A 22510-nucleotide genomic window follows, 5' to 3' on the forward strand; every position below is an offset into this window, starting at 1 on the left:
TCTCAAAACAAACTTATACAAATGTAGTAATCTTTCAGAGGCAGCTTTAATGTATTCTGGTGCTTCTATTTCAAAGTTGAGAGTTTTTTTTTTGATATATCACATCCTTTTATCACAGTTGACACAGTTGTTAGTTGATTTTAACCTACAGGTTCAATAACAGTCAGTGATTAGATTTAATTGTCTAAGAAAATCAATACTGAATTTGGAAATGTTCACTATAAGTATTCTCAGATCTGCACGTGTGAATTGTTGTATTTGATAGATATGGTAGTTGGATCTAGGAATGCAATTAAACAGGTTTCACTGCAGCAAACAATGAGACATATACTGTAGGAAGACAGGTAATGATCTAACTCAGTAGGACTGACCCAAAATTGAAATATTGTTTTTTTTAAACTTTCCCTTTTAAAATTTTCAAAGACTTGATGACATTTAATTGTCATTTTGATACCCAATAAATCGTAGCGCACAGCTGTCTTATACTAGGCCTCAAAAACAATAAAGTGTTTTAGCAAGGAGTTATTCTGTTTTGTGAACTATATGTCACTTAATTCAATATCATCAGGAATTTACACACTGTGAGCTTAATTTACTAAGGGCAGTTATGTTTTGCAAAGAAAGTTTCACTTTTCAAGGGAAGTTTCCCCTTAGCTTAGCTAATGAGGTGACTGTTGGCTTTCATGATCTAATCTGGTTGACTTCCAACATCCAATCATGTGAAAACAAAAGTATTGTTGTACTTTATTTTGAATGCATGTGATTGGGTATTCTTTGCTAAATGAAATGTCACCACATTCACTAAAAGGAATGCAAATTCCTTAAAAAGTGAACAGCCTAGTTGCCTTTAGTAAATCAACCCCAAAGCTGAAAATGTGTGAGAATCAGCCCTCAATGAGCTACGCCGCTGATATGGTGAGAAGTCATGTTTACTGTAACCAGCCAGATAGCAATCCAGTACAGATTCTCACATGCACCAGAATTCATTGTGGGCCAAGAGGTATAACCAGCAACTAGAGTGAGAATACAGAATATATAATAGTCCTAAGATTGCTTGGAAGCAATGAATCATTACCACCATGCTACTACATGAGGAACTTTTACATTCCCAAATAAGGTCACCTTTATTCCAAGGTGTTAGAATTTATAGCACCGTTAATTTGCATTAAGCTTCATGCATATTTTAACTTACAAATGATTTGTTATGCCTTATCAAAATATGAAAGTGCACCTTAGAGCTCTGCCTGATAAATGAAAGCCGATCCACAGAGCTTATGTCCAAAAGATCTTCAACATTGTCAGTCAGCCCAGAAAGCGAGGAGCGCTTCAACCAGTTGCCTAAATATGCAGACATGTGAAAATAATTATAATATGAAAAACACTGCTGTTCTAAAAATCATATGTCCAAGATGTGTACATTTTTCTGCTTTAGTGTAATAACATTAATGGCCTCATTCAGTAAAACAGAGCAAAGAGTAATGCACAAAATGCAGTAACCTAGGGAAGCCAATCAAATTTTAGAATATACAGTTAGGTCAGATTCTGTTAATTGATATGGATTATTTGATATGGGATCCTCTTTGATGTTTTGAATAAGCCCACTTATGTAACTAACTGTTTAATATTATCAAACAGCACTAACCCAGTGGCAACCTCAGTTTTTTGCGGAGGGATATCCTGCGAGACCTGGATCGCGAGCGTCTCTCATTGGTAGTGCCAGAATGAGCTGTAGTGCACTCTGAAGTGTCTGGGTCTGATTGGCTACTGGTATCACTGGCTGCACTCTGTGATTTGAACATCTTGCGCCAAAAATCCTTGCGTCCCAGCCCCGCCCCCTGCATTTGTTCATCACTGCGAGACAGATCGGGGTGAACATTTAAATTCTCGGCATTGCTGTGAAATAAAGCACAGCGGGAGAACATACACTTACTGCAAATGTTAACATTAAAATAGCTTTTTTTAATATAACATTTTTCCCAAAGTATAAGAAATTGAAGATCATACGCCTGCCTATCTTTTTTTCCTTTTTGCATTCTTTATTTTTATCTTGGAAAACGAAAAAAATATCAGTAAACATTGCATTGTATACATAATAGAAGTATTGTCATAAGTTATACTTTACAGTAAAAACTCCAATGGTATACAGACTTTGTAGTATACTGTATAGTTAAATACTATGTCTTGTAAGTCAGGATTCCCCAAATAGGTAAAAGGGGAGAAGGGGAAGAGGAGATGCCATATGTGGTAAATACTTGATTACAGGCATGCATGGTCAATGACAAAGGCAGGGGATATGATTAGTGCCATTGTGACCTATTGTTCAGTCAAGGTGTGTCTGCATCAGTTGAGGGCTGCTGCAAGGTGTACTGCCATTTAGTAGAGTTTAATGTCAGGGAATGCCATGCCTCTGGATGTCTTCAGTCTGCGAAGAACAGCATGTTTAATGTGAGCTGGTTTAGATGACCAAATGTAATTATTGGATGGACTGAATTGATTTGAAATATGTCAAGGGGATATGAATTGGGATCGTCTGGAAAAGATAAAGAGTCCGGGGTAGGACAGATTGTTTAATTTAATTGCATCTCTCCATACAGGAAAAACTGCACGTTGCCCATGTCAATAATTCTGTTTAAAAGAAGCGATTAGGAGAACAAAGTTAAGAGTGTAAAGATGCGTACGTTTTTTGGGCAACTGGATGACCAAATATCGAATGTTGTATGAGGCCCATTTAAAGGTAATAAAAAAATTAAGTTGCCACTGGTAGGGTCAAGTTTAGATGGAAGTTAGTTTGAAGACTGGAGAAATCTGAAAGGCTGGGTTCATCTCTATGTGAATTGGATGCAGGTTTATCCGCATCCAATTCTCATAGCTGGAGAATGTGACCGTCTCTCATATCTCATATGGAGCCGGTTCACATATCTCCAGAGAGGTTGAGGAGTGTCTTTGGCTTCCATTTCAGGGATGAATTCAGGCAAAGATACGGCCTTAATTCATCCCAGAACTGGAGAACCGGGATGCACACCGGTTCCAGTGTGAACCAAGCCTTAAAGTGAATGTATAGTAAAAACATTTGATTTTGTTTGGATAGAGTAGGAAAGAGTTAGGACTCCTTTCTAGTTTTTTGTTGTCTGCATCCCCATCCCCCTTGGGAGAATTACCTTCTCTGTTTTACCTGCTGACCCTTGTCACTGAGAAAGAAAGTGATATAAAAATAAAAATCCAAAATGTCACCACAACAAGTGGTAAGGCAGGCCTTCCAATGAGGACACTCATTCTGGTGACAGCAGTCTAAGAGGGGATGTCCCCTCACTTAGATGAGATTTTCTGTCACTTCCCTTTGTTTCTTCAGGACAGGAAGTGAATGAAAACGGGACACAGGAAGCAACAAATAAATATTTCAGTTTTAACCCTATGCTATGACTGGCTATACATACAGTATGCGTTACATTTTCTGCAACAATATAACCCCCAAAAAACACAAATGTTGTACAGACCTGAAAGCAGGACTATCTACTGTTATACATTCCTGTACTTCCAAATGCAGTACAATTTAATACAGATTTAACCAGCACACAAAAATTGACAAGGCACTAGATTTTTGCAAGTGCAATTCAAGAATTTGCATGATTTTTTTTTTAAAATCTGCTTAATTAAGCGAAATCCTGTTAAAGGTGAGGTAGTCCAATTACTGACTACTTCCTGAAAATGCTAGTTGCTTTGCTGACCAGCAAAAAGTGCTATTTGCAGCTAAGAATTTACAGAAAATCCTGACCTGCATACTTGTTCCAGATCAGTGTATACAGCGGGATCAGCCCGACAGCTAGCCAAGTAGCATTGTTAGACAGAGGAGCAGACAGCAATAAAAACTACACAGAGGTTCTAATCCTTTTCCTCTCTGTTAAAAATGCTTTGATTGCTGTGTGTGTGTCTGCACTTTCTGTACTGGTGACACACATGGAGTAAAGGAAAAATCACCGATGGGAACAGAGACAAAAAAAAACTGGAGTTCTACTTTAACAAGTAAAAGAAAATAAATTAATAAAAACCTGAGCATGAAAAAGTCTGTTTAGCAGTTTAGGCTGGGGTGCTAATCAAAATTGCCATAGCCAAAATACAAAACAAAATAACTATTGTACAGGAATTTAACTCTCTTAATGTTATGGCAATCCTGTGCTGATAATGTACAAATAAAAGAACAAAAATCTTCTGGTGTGTTGCTGTCATAAACCAGTAAACACCCTTTCCTTCTTCTAGTTTATAGATAGCTTTTGCAGAGACTTTGAATCTGGATTTAAAACACAAATAAGCCAAGCAAACATATTTCATCAGGAGGACTTTGGACATAAGTGTCGCATGACAAGTCATACTCCATGATTCCCAATGCTAACCATTCATATCTGTGCAACTTCAAGTCGCACCGACTTCAAAGTAGTCCCTGTACTATGTGGTCCAACTTTGATGCGAATTGCGGTCTACAGACCTCAAGTTTACACAGGCATTCACTGCAATCGCAGCAAAACCACGTCAAAGTTGCAGCCGCAAAATGGCACAACTTTTAAGTAGCGGTAGAGTGAAAGCAGCCTTAGCCAGCTGATCAGAAGCAGAGATTAGGTCTGTTACTGTTACTTCTACAGCTCAAGGACATGGAGGGAATTGGGCTCCTTACTCAGTAAAAGAAGAAGCTGCTCAGAAAGAGAGACTGTCTTTAGGAGAAGCTTGAGGTGACTAACATAAATTTTTTTTAACATTCTGCTAAGACTTTTATGAATCAGTACTGCTGGGACCTTGAAGATGGGGACATACCTCGAAAGCTTGTGCTGAAAAATTGTATATTACTGCAAATAAAAAAGGTATCATGGACAGTACTTTAGGAGAAGAAGACTGCCATAAGTATGAACATATAAATAGTTTAGTGTTTGCCCTTGGTTTTAGAACATCATAGATATTCAAATGGGGAACTTGCTATTGGGAAATATAAAAATGTATTGATTCTTGCTGAATTTTTCTTTCAAATAGCTGGCTTTGTGCAGCCCTTTATTTATTACAACCTCCCTTTTAAATTGAAATGATTACTTTAGAAATAGGAAAATATGCAAACCTAGATATGTTTAAAGGGCAAAAAAAAATGTGAGCGTAAATTATTCTTTCCCATGTCAAGCTACCCCATCCCTTCTCATAAATTGTACATGATTGAGCCATCTTTGGATATGAATTTTTGTCCAGAAAGTAGATGTTGACCCTGCATAATGCCTGAAGAAAAATAGTACCAACCTTCTAGTGGGAAAATCAGAACAAGGCATTGTCAAGGGGAGTAACATAATCTCTGTGAGAGATAATAAACACCTTCACGTGTTACCATTACACATTAATTAGCATTTGCATACTGTATCTGACACTAGGTACAATTTGAAAACGAACATTTGTTTATAGATACGATTATTTTACACTTACTTTAATCAAAATCAGTAGGGTAAAAAAATACTAAACTATTCTTGCAATACTTTTGAGATCCATTGAGATTGCACTACTTCACTTACAAACATTAAACTGCATGTAAACTCTAAAAAATAACTTTGCTCCCTTTTGGTCTATTAAACATGTAGCACCCGCTAGTGTGCTACTAGTGTGAGAGTAGGCAAACTATATCCTGACTCATGTTTAAGCTTGTGAGTCTTTAATTGATTCAGGGTTATTAGAGTTTAGGGCAGCATGACTCATACAGACAGCTCTGTGGGGCTTCCCCCTGGTTCTAGAATGTTGGAGAATGTTCTGTAAACTGAAGGGTGGAGGCTAGGAGGGATGTTCAGCATATTTAGGTGAGCTTAGCCAATCCCCAGGGGGTGGGACTGATAGGGGACTAAGCGAACCCTTAAATATGAATTACTAGATATTATTGCTTTCATTCTATGTATCTGCCGTATCTTGAGCGGATGGTGAAAATCCTGTGAGTAAGCCATCGGCATCTGTCCATTACTTGTGTGCGACCCTGTGGACCCTACCCCTTAAAGGGGATTGCTGTTTTGACCTGACTGATTTATTCAGGGGTCCATCGCTTGAGGTGAGCGGCCAATATTCTCGGTGGTGGAGGTTGTCACATAAGTCACCATCTGTATCCATATACCACCATTTTCACTGGACACTTGCTGGGCTGTGTGGAATTTCAGGATAACTTTATATGAAGAGCATGGACTTCCTTTGTGTCTTATTTTTTATTTTCATTTTAGTGATTTTGTCTCATTAAGATTGTGTTGTTTTATGTTTTGCGCTGTACTGCTTTTCTAAACAGAATAATAACGGTATGTCTGTAAAACTGTAATTTAGGTTGTAAGGAAAATGGCTTGGAAGTAACCATTTTTCTATCCAAAATTTCACAATAAATAGCAAGAAACAAGAAAAAAGCAACCTACAGTTAGCAATCATAATCGTTTTTACCATTGTTTTAAACAATTTGTGGCGCACATACTAACAAGATTGGTGAATATAAGTTATTGTTTTTTTTTGTTTGTTTTTTTATTTATTAAAATTGTAAATTTCTGTTTCTGGCTGCATACTATGGGCAAAAAAGTACCTCTCTTTTTAGACATGTTTTGCCATTAGGCCCATTGCTGGGTCTAGTTCTAATTTTTGTTTTATTGTCCAAAATATGTAGTAATGCCTCTACATACATTAAATGCCACTAGTAGAGTATGTCTATTTCTTGAAAAGCACACGTGTATCTAGAGAGTATGTATATAATTTTGGAAGGTTTGATGTTTGACGCATAAAACCAGGAAGTATGAGATGGGACTCACAAGGCAGGGAAGCAAAGCATAGGATGGAGGTGGACTATGGTGATGTTGTTTTTTACTGGGGATAATTTGGTAATACGTCCAAAAAACTTTTATAGGGCAGAAGGGTTTTTTAGGATGCTTGGTCCAATAGAATAAGGAAAACATATTTAAAATAGCATACACTGTGATTTCAAAAGATATATATTACGAAATGCTAATATCAGAACTGAAGCAATGATTCAGCCATGCATTCACCCAATCACATTGGAAGCTCTCTGTAATACATAATCTGATATCAGTGGACACAGTGAAGACACAATTATGTCTTTGGAATAATTGCCTTACTTACTGCTCTGGAGTCTGTGGGGGGTGGCTAGAGATGTAACTTCGGCACTCCTCGGGCGCATAGGACACCCGACCCTTTTCAGGAGCGCTCCCTTCTTCTGGTCTAAGGGTTCAACAGGGCCAACCAGAGGAAAGAAAAGTCAACCAATGCCCTGGTCCCTTTGTGCTGACTAGCATAAATTTGTCACCAATGAATACTAAAAAACAAGCTTCAGGTGTTATCCACAACAACACTTCTACATAAGTGCAGTATTGCAGTTCCTCTACTAAGTGAATTTTATTGAGCAGCAGCAAGCAATGGAATGAAACAGCATGGAAGCAAAAGTTCAACGCTGAGATATAGCAAACCGCATAGCTGTATGCTTATTCATTCTATGAGATATTAGGTGTAGCCTATGAAGATGTGCAATATGTGTCATCTAAAAAATTAAACAAAAAGCACTTTTTAACAGTTCTTCAACCAGAGCATCATAAAGCAGCTATGGGCAACAGGCTTCAAAATCAATTTAATCATTATCAACTTTAAACTCAGTAAAATTAAACAAAATAGTTTCCATCTAAACAATTTTTATCTCCAAGCTGAAAACTCACTTGCACAGATTTCAGCAGGTGTTAAAAAGAATTTCAAAATGGATGTACTTTAACTCACTATAGCTGGATCATAATTCATGAGTGACAGAGGAGGCAACTAAGTCCAGGCCCAGGCTCTGGTCTGGAAGCCCTCTGTGTTAAAACATATTGATATATCCCTCAGAATAACAAAGACTATGGAGGCTATGAATTCAATAATACCTCGTTAGAAAGGGATGACCAAGATTAGCGAGTTGGGCAAATGCAAACTACACATTGTTGAGTCTTCACTGCAGGGTCCACACATCAAATATTCAAGGCTGTTGCACATAAATGATGGTAAATAACTGGGATTCAGAAAAATATTGATATAGGTTATCTAACCCACATACTTTTATTTTAGAAGTAATCTCACCACAACTACAAAGGTTATAAACACTGAACTACACTACACTAATTTTGCAGTGACCTACAGCATGTATAGTATACACTCATTATATTTGACATATGTAGTAACTGCCTGAACAAATGACTGCACAGACAAAAGGGTAACTTTCACATACTGTGTTTTTCTCTTTGCACTTGATCACATATGCAGCCGGGCCCATTAGGCTCTGTACACTTAGGTGTCAAAATAGAGCACTTGAAATGCCTTCTTAATGTCAAGTCCCTAATGTTTCATTATGAAACCCAGAAAAAGAAAGCATTCCCTGGGACAAATGGTTCAATGTGCACCCCCCATTTACTGTAAATATTGTTGTAACATGGACTTTCTTAGGGGCTTCCAATTTGAGAAACCTATGGTTATTGTTGGTTAACTTAATATATTTTAATTGCAAAGCTTTAGAACAATCTTAGAGCCTGGCCTGTGTTTGCTTCAAACATTGATTCAGAATTAGTATATATTGTAAGTGTATATATGTATTTGAAGTAAATGTTCACTCATTACTCCATATTAAAACGCCCCTTAAATCTATTTGTAGATTAGGGAGGACTTGTGATGGATTGTGTAGGGTGGGTACAAGGAATGGGTTTCTCTATATGACAATTTCTGTTAATTTCTGAAATGCATTGACCTTCCACTACTATTTATTCAGCAACTAAAACTGGCCAAACGTGAAGAGCTAATGTACCCATGGAGACTATTCCACACAATATACTGTCAGGAGCTCATGATGCTACATTATTTCCTTTAGAGAAACTTTTTGTTCCATATTCATTAAAACTCTAAAACTCTTTTTGCACGTGCAAGCAACTCTTTGCAGTTTGCAAGTTTCATCTCTGCGCTAAAAAAGTGTGAAATTTTGTTGTTATCTGAATAATTTTTGAGCTATCTTCCTTCAGTCATTATCTCTGCTTTGTGACAGCAGTCAAGACTGAAGCCAACTTTCTCTTATTTTATTTACTGGGACCACTGTTTTCTGTTCCCTCTAATGAATAGTAGTGTTAGTAGTTTTAACGTGCAATTTGCACATTGTAATGTATTGCAGCTTGTCAGAATGCCCTGCATTGAGGAAAAACACATGTTCAGTGCTTTGGATAATGGCTATTTGCCTAATGCAGCCCAACACTAATGGTGTCAACAAGCCCTTGGTTAAAAGAAAATGCATTTGTGTGAACATATTTTTTTCTGTCTCTTGACATCCTAATAGCTTCTAAGTATACTATATGTAGCTTCTATAAATATACTAAATATACTAGTTGTAGTGATAGTAGAAATATCTAGGAGATGGAAAGTTAGCCTTAGCAGCATAAAGAGCAGGGCCTATGTACAAACATGCACATTATAGGTTAAAAAAAGAAAGTAGTATTACATGCCTTACTGTCATTTTAATCAGTTTTTCATTGATTTTAGTGTAAGCCAATGGCACCGTAAAAATCAAATTCATTTATTGCCTCTTTGTACATAAGTCCTGCTACACACAAGAGCTGCAAATATGTTACGCTATTCAAAGTAAGCAAGGTAAAAGAAAAGAGAAAAATAAAGAAAATGGAATTCAAGAGCTTGAAGCGGCCACACATCCAGCAGCAGAGCACAGCATGTATAAAAAGAGTCTGTAGCAAAGCTATTATGTTTTAAAGGAAAACCTTTTGCTTCTTGAAGGTCTTGGCTCCTGTGAATCGTCCGACTTCCTGCCTGGTGTTAGCTTCTCAGCACTGTCCAGCAAGGCGCTAAGGGCCACTCGCCGAAACACATTGCCGTGAGCTTCTTTAATAAACTGTACCAGTTGTCGAATATCACAGTACAGACCCTGTCAATGTAAAAGCAAAGGAGATAGATTTAGTGGCATAACAAAGATTGATATTCTGCAAACATACAATCTGTCCTACTGCCAACTCAAGCAAAACTGAGTTTTGTCTCAAAGGAGTCCTTCTCAATCTATAAAATTCTTCAAATAATGCATGTCTAAGGATATAGCTACACATGGAATGTTTAGAGTACAGTGACGCTACTAAATGTACTTCTAAGCATAATAATTGCTTGCTGAACAGTTGAAACAAATGACTCCCTTTAGTGGTAGTAATTGACCCAGAATGAGTTGCTAATCAGCTTTGACTTAATTCTGACTTCACCTACTTATTTCAGATCAACCAATCAGAAAAAATTTAAGCCAGAGACAGCCAGGGGAGTGGAATATTTAGAAGGTCAGCCCAAATATTCAGTTAACATCAGTCTTAAAAGCCACAATGCCCAAACATTTTAATAGATAGGTGCATTTGATGTCATCCCTGGCAGACCCTCTGTGTTGCAGTTTATATTAGAATTATTACACCTAAAAACTGCAGGTTACATAGAAAAATACTGAATATTGTTCCCTATTTTGCGGCTCAGGTGTTCATTGTGCTGGAGTGGATCGCATGACCGCTGAAGCCAGATATGCTGCAGATGTGCTGAAGTGGGGTGACCTGAAAGTGACACTATCAAGCTGGAACACACAGTGCAGCCACGCAGGCATGCTTTCCAACAGGGGACAGCAACACTATTATTAACAAGGTTTATAATGAATTCCAAATTTTCAGAATGATTCAAATTCAGATCAGTCAACAAATGATTAACCGACTGCAATTCTGTGTGAAGAATAGCTGGTTGTTAGGCCTCATGTACACTGCTGCTGGTAAACGGCTATTCAGAGGCAGTTGGTTGTTTTTTTCAGCTGCCCCTGAACGAATTCAATGTTATCTTATGTGTACATGTACACAGGTTAGTTTAATGTAATTTTTAGGCAGTTGTGTTTATAGGCTTTTCTTTGAAGGCAAAAAAATTATTTCAACTGCCAAAGTTTCCGATGTTTCCGATGAAAAACACTGCTAAACGCGGCCCTGGTGTTTAGCCGCAGTTTCGTTTTTACAGGTGCCTTATTTTTACAAAACTTAAAAATGATAACAAATGATGAAAAAATATTTCTAAAACTTGTAATTGCTTGCTATGCTTCATAGACAATTTATATACCCCTAATGAGCATGATCCAATCCAATACACCACTAGCATTGCTGTTAGCCAAAATATAATTGGAGTTATGGTAAGTGTTATGGTTTCCCGTTAGGGTTTCCAGTTAGGGATAAGGTTAGGGTTTCCAATTAGGGTTAGGGGTTATGGTTAGGGTTTTCTTCTTGAAGAACAAGTTTAGGGTTATGGTAAGTGTTATGGTTTCCTGTTAGGGTTAGGGTTTCCAGTTAGGGGGTTATGGTTAGGGTTTTCCCCTTGAAGAACAAGTTAAGGTTAGGGTTTCCGGTTAGGGATAGGGTTAGGGGGTTATGGTTAGGGTTTTCCCCTTGAAGAACAACTTGGGTTAGGGTTTCCGGTTAGGGGTTATGGTTAGGGTTTTCCCCTCAAAGAACAAGTTATGTTAAGTATTATGGTTTCCTGTTAGGGTTAGGGTTTCCGGTTCTGGTTTCCCATTAGGGTTAGGGTGTTAAGGTTAAGGTTTTCCCCTTGAAGAACAAGTTAGGGTTTCTAGTTAGGGATATGATTATGGTTTTCCCCTTGAAGAACAACTTAGGGTTAGGGTTTCTGGTTAGGGATTCCCATTAGGGTTAGGGATTATGGTTAGGGGTTTCTCCTTGAAGAACACGTTTAGGGTTATGGTAAGTGTTATGGTTGCCTGTTAGGATTTCCGGTTAGGGTTAGGGTTTCCCATTAGGCTTAAGGGTTATGGTTAGGGTTTCTGGTTAGGGTTAGGGTTTCCGGTTAGGGGTTAGGATTAGGATTTCCAATTAGGGTTAGGGGGTCAGGGTTTTCTCCTTGAATAACAAGTTAGGATTAGGGTTTCTGGTTAGGGTTAGGGTTAATTAAAAATATTTAAAAAATTGCAATTAAAATTTGCATAAACAAGAGAAAATAAATTAATAAAAAAAAATGAAATTACACATACAGCTTTAAAAAACAATTCTAATAATCAATTGCAATTTAAAAATTACATATATTAAAAAAATTGCAATTAAATTTAGCATAAAAAAGACAAAATAAATAAATAAAAAAAATGAAATTACATATACAGCTTATAAAAAAATATAAAGAAAAAAAAATACCAATCAATTGCAATTTAAAAATTAAATATATTACAAAAATTAGCATTTGTTCCTCACATATGCTCATTATGGGATCCATAGTAAAAGCACCGAAATTGAGGTAGATACAAGTAAACTGCTGCTCTCTCAACTCCTGCTACTCACTCTGGTCTCACAGAATGGCTGAAATAGTTAAATAATACTGTTTTTTTTTTACTTTGGGAGGGTCCCATCATGTTATTGTAAATAAACGCTCCTAGACGCAAATGCGGCAAAATGCTGCAAAACACAGGCGTGCAAATGCGGCAAAATGGGCGTTTTTAAATGCTGGTTAGAAGCTGTCAGAAAATTGGTTCAGAGGAGATTGCCTCAGCGTCTCGTGTACATTAAGCCTTAAGCAGCAGGCCAGGAAGCCAGCCGCTGCATCCTTAACAATCAATGACTCATAAGCAGTGAGTGGGCTTCACCACTGACAGCTGAAATGTAAAAAAAAAGAATGCCAGCAATAGAAAATTCTGGAAAAAAAACTGTGTGGGGCCCCTCAATCCATACCAGGCTCTTCCAGTCTGGTATGGATTTTAAGGGGAACCCCATGCTATAAATTTAAAAAATGGCATGGGGTCCTCCTCAAAATCCATAGCAGACCTTTATCTGAGTATGCAGCCCTGAACCATACCAGGCCACATGCCCTCAACATGGGGGATGCTTTGGGGTGGGGGGCTCTGCCCCCCCACCCCAAGGCAACTTATCCCCATGTTGCTGGAGACAAGGCCCTCTTCCCCACAAACCTAGGCTTTTTTTGTGGGGGTCTGCAGGCGGGGGGGGGCTTATTGGAATCTGGAAGCCTACACATCTGGGGGACCCCCAGATCCTGGACCCTCAGATCCCACCCTCTCATGTGAATGAGTATGGGGTACATAGTACCCCTACCCATTCACCAAAAATGTGTAAAAAGTAAATAAAGACAGTAGTAAAGTTTTTGACAATTCCTTTATTAAAATATAAAAAAAGTCCCCTGATGTAGATCCATTGTCAATCTCGCCACCCACTGCACTGCCAGACCTGAAAAAAGAAAAGCAAAAACCACAAGCTCGTTGAAGGCTCCCTGCTGACTGCCTGCTCCTCTTTCTGACATTTCTTAAATAGGTAAGTGGTAGGAGTCACCCGATGATGTCATCGAGTAACTCCGCCCCTAAGCTATTTTAAAAAATGTCAGAAGGAACAGCAGGCAGTCAGCAGGGAGCCTTTGATAAGACCAATTTCTTTTTCTTTTTTCAGGTCCAGCGTCATTAAGTATGGATCTACATCAGGAGACATTGTTTTTTATTGTTTTTTTAATAAAGGAATTGTCAAAAATTGTGTACTGTCTTTATTCACTTTTTACACCTTTCTGAGTGGTAAGGCATAGTACCCCATACTTATTCACAGGGGGGGATCTGCAGGCTTTCAGATTCCAATAAGCCCCTCACCAGCAGACCCTCACAACCACAGCCCAGGGTTGTGAGGAAGAGGCCCTAAACAAAGTAAACAAATTCTGAAACAAATCAACTAAGCAAAATTAGTAACATAATGAATAAATACAAAACAAATGTTTCCATTCTGCACATGTCTAATATATAATATATATTTATACATAATGATCTTACATTAAGACCCTCCATGTGTGTGCAAGTGGAACTGGCACATGTGGATTCTGGGGTAGATTTTACATACCTTGAGCAAATTGTTAGTAATGGTTCTTATGTTACAACAAATTTTAGATGCATATGGGTTTGTTTATTATGTAAAGATGGATTGAGCATGTGGGGGTTAACTTCCACCCATGGAGCTTGTTAGAGACGCCGCTATTCGAGAAATGCAATGTCACTCTAAGTTAAGTGGGGAGGCAGGAAACAGTCTTGTTGGCTTTGAGGCTTGTCCCGTCATGTGATATGATGTATTATGGACTGGATGTTGCTGTTTTTATATGGCAAGCTTTGATGCATCTGTCTGTTTGTGAGTATAGTACTTAGCACCTTTTTATGAAATAAGGACATGATTTGAGGATAATGTACTAGCGCCCTCTGTTTTTCTTTATAGTTACATTGCATATTAGGTTGCCTTACACATGATAATATACTGTATGTTTGTTCCAGGCCAGAGACACTTTATAGTGCTCATATTTCTATCCCAACAGATTTACTGTTTAAATGGCATTTAATATGCAATAATACAATGCACAATGTTTTACTATGATATTATAATTAATTAAAAATAAAAATCATTTAAAAATTACAAAAGTTGAGGGGCGTGGCCAAGCGCATGGAGGAGAAGGACATGTGAGAGCTCAGCTCCCGCTCCACCGATCAGAACGGCACACAGCGCCGCCGCTCCATGCCACACCTGGCCTCCATATGAGCAGGAGAGGAGGCACCAACACCCCCCACACCTCAGGGACCCAGAAATTGGGTGACATCGGCAGTTATTTCCCCGCGAGGGGGCCGAACAGCAAGGCCGCGCCGGAATCCAAGATGGCGGCGACCCGCTCGGCAGCAGCACAGGCAGCACACACTGCCTCCAAGTTACAGGCCTCTCGGCCCTCTTCACCTCCATCCTCTCCTAGGTCCCCTGACCTGACCAGCAAGAGTCCAGAGAGCCCAGCACACTCTAGAAGCCCCTCCCCGGCCTCGGACAAGCAGAGCAGAGGCTGGGACATGGAGAGCTACATTAAAGCTCTCCCCACTAAAGGGGACATTGAGGCATACATTAGCAGGCTGGAGAGGTCATACAAGAGGGAGATTAAAGAATTGTGCCAAGACATAGGCCAATGCATAGAGGACATTGAGATCAATGTTGAGGAATCGGCAAATAGACTCAAGGAACATGACCATATCTTGCAACAGCACACTAATCAACTTCAACACTTATTCTATGGTCTCGATGACCAGGAGAACAGAAGTCGCCGCAACAATATACGTATACGCGGTGTCCCGGAAGCGATTGAAAACAAAGATCTGTTATTGGCGGCCACCGCCATGTTTAACCAGCTGCTAAACAAGCCCAAAGAAACACCGATTGAGATAGATAGGATTCACAGATCCCTTGGTCCTCGCAATCCTAGCCCAGCATACCCCAGAGATGTCATCTGCCGCGTGCATTTCTTTAATGTTAAGGCTGAGATAATGCGAGCTGCACGTGCACAGGAGTCCATCCTGTTCAAAGGCACTCCTGTCATGCTCCTGATGGATCTCTCAAAACAGACGCTGCTAATGAGGAAAGCCTTAAAATCGGTCACAGATGCTTTGCACGCTAAACAGATTAAATATAGATGGGGGTTCCTGTTTTATCTTTTTGCTTCCCATGAGGGTAAATCGGCCACCTTCCGCACACTGGGAGACCTACCTAACTTCCTTGGCACTTTTGAATTGCCTCAAATCAGGATCCCGGACTGGCCACTGACTGCCGTCACCCCTGGTCTCCCCAACACCTCGGCCTGGGAAAAACAAACCAAGAAGAAGAGGTCCCGCTCCCGCACTGCCAAATCCCCTCCAGGATGAACACACTGTATCCCACCGGCCGGTGGGTGTTTGACTTCCACATTTTTTCTTCAGTTCTTCGGTGGCCTGGGGTTCAGGTCGATCCCCTTTACCCCGTGACTTGAGTGTCATTCATCTGACCATTTTTCCTCATTTTCTTTCATTTAGCATTTTGTCATTTTATACTTTTTGAACTTTTTCCTTTTGTTTCATCTGTGGACCAACCTCCCCCGCTCCCCCCCCCCAGCTATAGGGGCCGTGAGCTGCCCCTCTTCCACATTGAGCTCCCGATGATGTGGGTTTACATCTTGTGACTGGGGGGGTGGGGGAGGGAGGGAGACCGAGTCAGCCTGAGAAACGATTGATCTGGCTCTACTTTTATATACTGTTTATAAAGCTCTTCAGGTTACAATTAAAGTTAAGCATGTATATGATAGACCCTCTCGGTCTCACTTACAGGTTTGATGGTATATGCTTTTGGTGCCTTCACAGACAGATAGCCGCCCTTTAAGTTAGCTGAGCATTAAAACTTACATGTACCTTCAGATGACTTGAGAAATATTATGCGCTGTGTGCTATATATCGGCATATTCAGTTTTTCGTTCTTAATAGTTGGGGTGGAGCCCCTGGGTTCAGTTTGACCACTTTCCCCCACGATAGGGTGTACAGAGTCTTTAGTGCCTCTGTTACTGGTACTTCCCCTAGCATCACATTGTAGTGTCCATCACTCCTACCCCCACATGGACAATAGAGGGAGCATTCTCCCTACAAGTTTTCACCTTCAGCTTCATAGCAAGCAAATTACCACACTGACGCAAGAATCCCTACTTGCAATATACCTCACATGCCCCTGTTCGGGTGCGCATATGCATTTTCTTGACTCAGTGCTTCGGCCCTTCCTCTCTTATCTTATTTTTCCCCTCTTCCCTCCTCTACCTCACCACTGTAGCACAGCTTTCTCACGCACATTCCCACTCAGTTACACTCCGTAGTTCAGCATGGCATACCCTCCACCTCCCCTAGCTATGGCCACCGCCCTAGCCATTAAGTTCTCCTCTCTTAACTGTAGAGGATTTAACACCCCGGAAAAACGTAGACAGATCCTACATCACTTTCACAAAGCCAGAACACAAGTCCTGTTACTACAGGAGACTCACTTCCGAATCGATAAGGTGCCCCCCTTACCGGATAAACACTACACGACCTGGTTTCACAGAACGAATCCCCTAGCGAGAACAAAAGGGGTCTCGGTGGCTTTCCACAAATCCTTCACTCCACAAGTGCTTCAAAGCGACATAGACCCCAAGGGAAGGTTTTTATTTTTGAAATTGCAATATTTACAAACTGTATTAACTGTTGCCAATGTTTATCTCCCGAACCAGAACCAACTTCAATTCCTTTGCTCCGTGACCGCTCGCCTAAAATCCTTCGGGACTCCTAGCCTGATTCTAGGAGGCGACTTGAATGTCCCCCTCGTGCCGAGACTGGACTCCTCTACCGGTAAGTCCAACATATCACCTACCTCACTGACCAAAATAAGGGCCGCCCTGACAGACTTGTCCCTGGTGGACACTTGGAGACTGCTACACCCTTCTGATAGGGACTATACCTACTACTCCCCTGCACATAAATCCTACAGTAGGATAGACTACATCCTCCTCAGCCAAAACCTTCTAGACTTAGACCCTCAGTGTGAGAATGGGATGAAGCTGTGGTCAGATCATGCCCCAATACACTTAACTCTTGGGAAACTCCCTCGATACCCTCGCCGTGGTACATGGAGGCTGAACAACAACTTACTGAATGACACGGTATGCGTTGCAGAGGTGTCCAAAGCCATCACAGACTTCACCAGTGGCCATGCCCACGACGAGACTAGTAACATGACCAAATGGGAGGCCTTGAAATGCGTTATTCGAGGTATTTTTATACAACACGGCTCTAGATTGAAAAAAACACGTACTGAGGATATACGCCGACTTTTCTTGCAGATAGCTTCCCTAGAGGCCTCACATAAACGAACATTAGATATATACGGACCCTGACGGAACTCTCTAACGTGAGACGGGACCTGCTTCAGATTTTTATGGCAAGATCACTGAATGCATGCAACAAAGGCAGACATACCCACTACTCTCAAGCTAACAAGTGCGGAAAACACCTCGCACGAGTTATACATCCTAGACAACAAAGACAAAACATTCCTCACATTATATCCTCTTCCCAACAGAAAAAGTTTAAGAATTCTGAGATTGTCTCGGAATTCCGGGACTTTTATTCCTCCCTTTACAACCTCCCCTCACCAGCCCTGCTTCCTTATCTGATCTTCATCGCTACATTCAAGACACAGCCTTACCTACCATCTCCTCGAATGACAGGGATGACTTGGAACAACCTCTAACCACATCTGACTTCCTCACGACGATTAAAAGTCTGAAGAATGGTAAAAGCCCAGGCCCTGACGGCTACTCCCCTCAATTCTACAAAAAATTCGCACATCAACTCGCCCCGATTATGGCCAAGGCATTTGAGGAAATAGACGACACACATCCCCTATCACTACAAACTCTCCAAGCCCAGATAGTTGTAATACCTAAACCGGGGAAAGATCATGCACATTGTGGGAACTATAGGCCCATATCCCTACTGAACGTCGATCTAAAGCTTTACTCCAAAATTTTAGCAACATGACTCGCTCCCCTGCTCCCCTCCATTATTCATAGCGACCAAGTGGGCTTTATCCCAGGCCAGGAGGCCAGAGATAATACCACTAAAACCCTCCACCTTATTGCGTATGCCAAACTCCACAACATCTCAACCTGCCTTCTAGCTTGTGATGCCGAAAAGGCATTTGATAGGGTGAACTGGACGTTTCTCCAGGCCTCTCTGCAACAAATAGGCTTGGGCTCACGAATGCTCTCTAAAATCATGGCTCTGTATACAAGCCCGTCTGCGAGGGTCTTAGCTAATGGGGAATCGTCTGCAGCTTTCGGAATCAAGAACGGCACCAGGCAGGGTTGCCCACTATCGCCACTTTTGTTCGCAATTACTGTTGAACATTTAGCTTAAGCCATTCGTAACAATAACTCTATTCACGGGATCATCACTCCCTCAGCTCCCCGTAAGCTATCACTCTACGCGGACGATCTACTCCTCTATGCCACCCAACCCCGAATTAGTCTTCCAGCCATCCTGGAGGAGCTTGACCGTTTCGGAGCACATAGCAACTTCAAATTGAACCTAAACAAAACAGAAGCTCTAAAGATATCATTACAGCCGAAAGACCTGGACTTCATTCAAAAGCAATTCTCCTTTAAATGGCAACTGCGCTCGGTTAAATACCTTGGGACGGAGATCCCCACTGAGATACAAGACGTGTACTCACTAAATTTTAGCCCACTACTAACCACTATCAGACGTTCCCTTGAAAATTGGCATAACCTCAAGCTCTCCTGGTGGGGGAGAATGAATGTTATTAAAATGGATATACTTCCAAAGACATTATACCTGTTTCAAACGCTTCCCATCCTCCTCCCAAAGACATTTTTCCTCGCATTGCGCTCTATGGTAGGCAAATTCCTGTGGCAACACCGTCCTCCTAGACTTAAACATAAAGTTTTATGTGCCCCCAAACATAAGGGAGGTATTGGTCTCTCGGACTTCCAAATATACCACTCCTCAGCGCTATTTTCCCGGCTTCTGGAATGGTTCCAGAGGCCACTTACTAAACCCTCCACCTTAATTGAACAGGATATGGCAAAAGTAGATCTACCAGCCCTTCTATGGGGATATAACACCAAGTTTCGCACAATGCAAGGGATCTCCCTTCTAACGAAGGCGGCCCTCACGTTGTGGTACAATAAGGCTAATCTTTATGCCTTGTCCACCGATCCCAGCCCTCTCTCTCCATTATTTGACAACTTGGCCCTACCTGCTCTCTCTGCCAAGGAACACTGTGGGACATACACACGTGAAAACTGGCCAATAGCTAATCAATTTGTCCATCCCACTACTGAACATTTCCACCCCCCACAGACACGCAGACTGCTATCACGACGGACTGGCTGACCACAATCTGGCTAAACCAACTTTGCAGAAGTCTCCACCTATCAGGGAGGGCTCACAGACCACTCACGCCATTTGAGGACCTCTGCAGTCTTTCTCAAACACCTAGACACACCTTATCATTAATATACAAAGATATCCAAACCCACTTACATGACACTTTTCCCACATACACAAGTAAATGGTCTAGAGATCTGAATATGGAGATCTCCCCGACACAGTGTACTATCTTGTTTACACTCACACATAAATCATCTACATATACAATCTCAACGGCCACAAACCAACCACGGGAACTGTTTAAACTGGTTAATCAATCAATGAATCCGGTGTGCCTAGAACCCCCAGAAAGCGAATCCCAGGATTACTGTGACAAACTGTCGGATTTTTTCATCGATAAAGTCAAAACCATCAGGGAAACAATTTGTCAGAAGAAAACATCCAACCTCAGCCAGCAAATACATAAAGAGGATGTCCGCACCAACATACCGCAACCGCCAAAATTTTCACTATCCCCAATTACCGTAGAAACCGCAAAAAACATCATTAATAAACTGCGTGACAGTACCTCACCTATTGACATCATCCCCACAAAACTACTGAAAGAATGCTCCGACATCGTGGCTCCAACCATAACCCACCTCATAAACCGATCATTCCACGAAGGGATTGTTCCCAGCATCCTCAAACAAGGCATCGTCAAACCTCTACTCAAGAAACCAAACCTGGACCCTCAGGATCCAAACAACCGTAGGCCGATTACAAGCCTCAACACCATTTCTAAGATCATGGAGAAAGCTGTAGTACATCAGCTACAACTTCACCTGGATATTCACAAACTCCTGGACCCGCTGCAATCAGGCTTCCGCCCGGGTCATGGAACAGAAAGAGCTCTCCTCAAGATTTGGGATGACGCCCTCGAAGCAGCAGATGATGGAGAGCCGTGTCTCCTCGTACTGCTAGACCTAAGTGCAGCGTTTGATACAGTAGATCACAATACTCTACTCGTCCGCCTCACAGAAGTAGCCGGAGTCCAAGACATAGATCTTCATTGTTTTGCGTCCTTCCTAGGCAATCGGTCACAGACAGTGAAACTAGGAAAATTCCTCTCCGAAACTCGGGCAGTCACCTGCGGAGTCCCTCAAGGCTCTCTGTTGTCACCCGTTCTCTTCAACATTTACATTCGCCCACTCCTTCAAATCATCAGATGCTCAGATCTCTGCTTCCACTCTTACGCTGACGACACGCAACTTTATTTCCGGATCAATGGAAAAAAAGATCACCAACAACAACTTGAAAACTGCCTCAAATCAATAGAGGACTGGATGACCACCAACTCCCTCCAGCTGAACCAATCAAAGACAGAGCTTCTTATCTTACACCAAAATCATAAGCCTGCAACCAAAACCTCCTGGTCTCCACCAACCGTCTTTGGGCAGACTATCTCCCCAAAGACCAAAGCGAAGAGTCTCGGGGTTATTTTAGACGCACAAATGTCAATGGATGCGCAAATAGGATCTGTAGTCAGTCGATCTCACCATCTGCTGCGCATGCTTCGCAGACTCATCCCTTTTATCCCAAAGAATGACAAAGCAGTGGTAGGCTGATAACAGGAAAAAAACCCTGGGAATCCATTTCTCCTTCACTGAGGAGCTTACATTGGCTAACCGTAAAAAATCGGATCACGTTCAAGACCCTTTGCCTCACCCACAAATGCGTGCATAGAGAAGCTCCGCAATACCTAATGGAGAAAATAAATCATTACACACCAAACCGCAGTCTTCGATCAGCCAACAAAAACCTCCTCCTCGTGCCCAAAGCCCGGTATAAATCCAAGGGTGATCGGAGATTCGCTGTCCAAGGGCCTCGGCTATGGAATGCTCTACCAATCAACATCCGCCTGGAAGAAAATCACCTGGCTTTTAGGAAAAAACTCAAGACCTTCCTCTTTTAGCAGATGATCAAAGCTCGCCACAGCGCCTAGAGGCGATTCAGTTCGCATTGTGCGCTATATAAGTATTTCATTCATTCATTCATTCATCTAGGTCCGGGTTTACACAGGAGAAGAACTACAAATTATTATTGAGATGGTACAGGGTTCCGGTCTCGGCGCACAGGATGTTCCCATTAACCACAAATATGTGTTGGCGATGTCACGGAGAGCAAGGATCCTACATCCATATATGGTGGGATTGTGTTAAGGTTCGTCCATTTTGGGATAAGATTTTTGGAATATATAATGATGTGTATCAGACTTCGTTGCCTCCTTCGCCTTTGTTTGCTCTCCTATCCATCCTCCCAGGAACGATCCAATCTCAGAGACGGGGTCTTTTAAGATTCTTCCTCCCGCCATGTCATTTCCCTATACTGGAAGAAGGACTCCATTCCCCCTATTTCCAGGTGGGTGGATATCCTTAATGACATAATGCTCATGGAGGAATTGCAAGCGAAGGCGGAAGACATTTATGATAAGTTTACCCTGTTGTGGTCCCTTTGGCGTCACCATTCCCAGTCAGAACTGTTTCTTAATAATCTTAGGATCTAGCAGGCAGGCCTACCGCCACTTATGAGTGGAGGTTGGCGTCGCTGGGGTGACCACAAGAGACATTTGGAGGTGGGATTTACTTGAATCTGCCCCTAAGCCCGACCTTTACAGTGGATTTTATACCAACAACTGAGAATATCCTACGCATAACCCCCCCGGTAAATGTATTTGCTGTGCTTCCCCCCCCCCCA

At 41.3% G+C, this 22510-nt stretch overlaps 1 protein-coding gene across 11 annotated transcripts in view; it reads right to left on the reverse strand.

Annotated features, from left to right (window-relative positions):
• The window catches only part of UNC80 (unc-80 subunit of NALCN channel complex), a 318404-nt gene that overhangs the window by 250160 nt on the left and 45734 nt on the right, over positions 1 to 22510 (reverse strand). For all 11 annotated transcript variants that reach the window (XM_077448370.1, XM_077448371.1, XM_077448372.1 and 8 more), the window contains exons 17-20: positions 9774 to 9937; positions 7120 to 7218; positions 1643 to 1893; positions 1232 to 1338 (exon numbers count right to left, since the gene is read on the reverse strand). In XM_077448370.1, the coding sequence (XP_077304496.1) occupies positions 1232 to 1338; positions 1643 to 1893; positions 7120 to 7218; positions 9774 to 9937 (621 nt within the window). The remainder of the gene's footprint in view (positions 1 to 1231; positions 1339 to 1642; positions 1894 to 7119; positions 7219 to 9773; positions 9938 to 22510) is intronic.

This window comes from Lithobates pipiens, unplaced genomic scaffold, assembly GCF_037356315.1.
Source record: "Lithobates pipiens isolate NorthernLeopardFrog02 unplaced genomic scaffold, aLitPip1_a1.2 Scaffold_22, whole genome shotgun sequence".
Classification (NCBI taxonomy): Eukaryota; Metazoa; Chordata; class Amphibia; order Anura; family Ranidae; genus Lithobates; species Lithobates pipiens.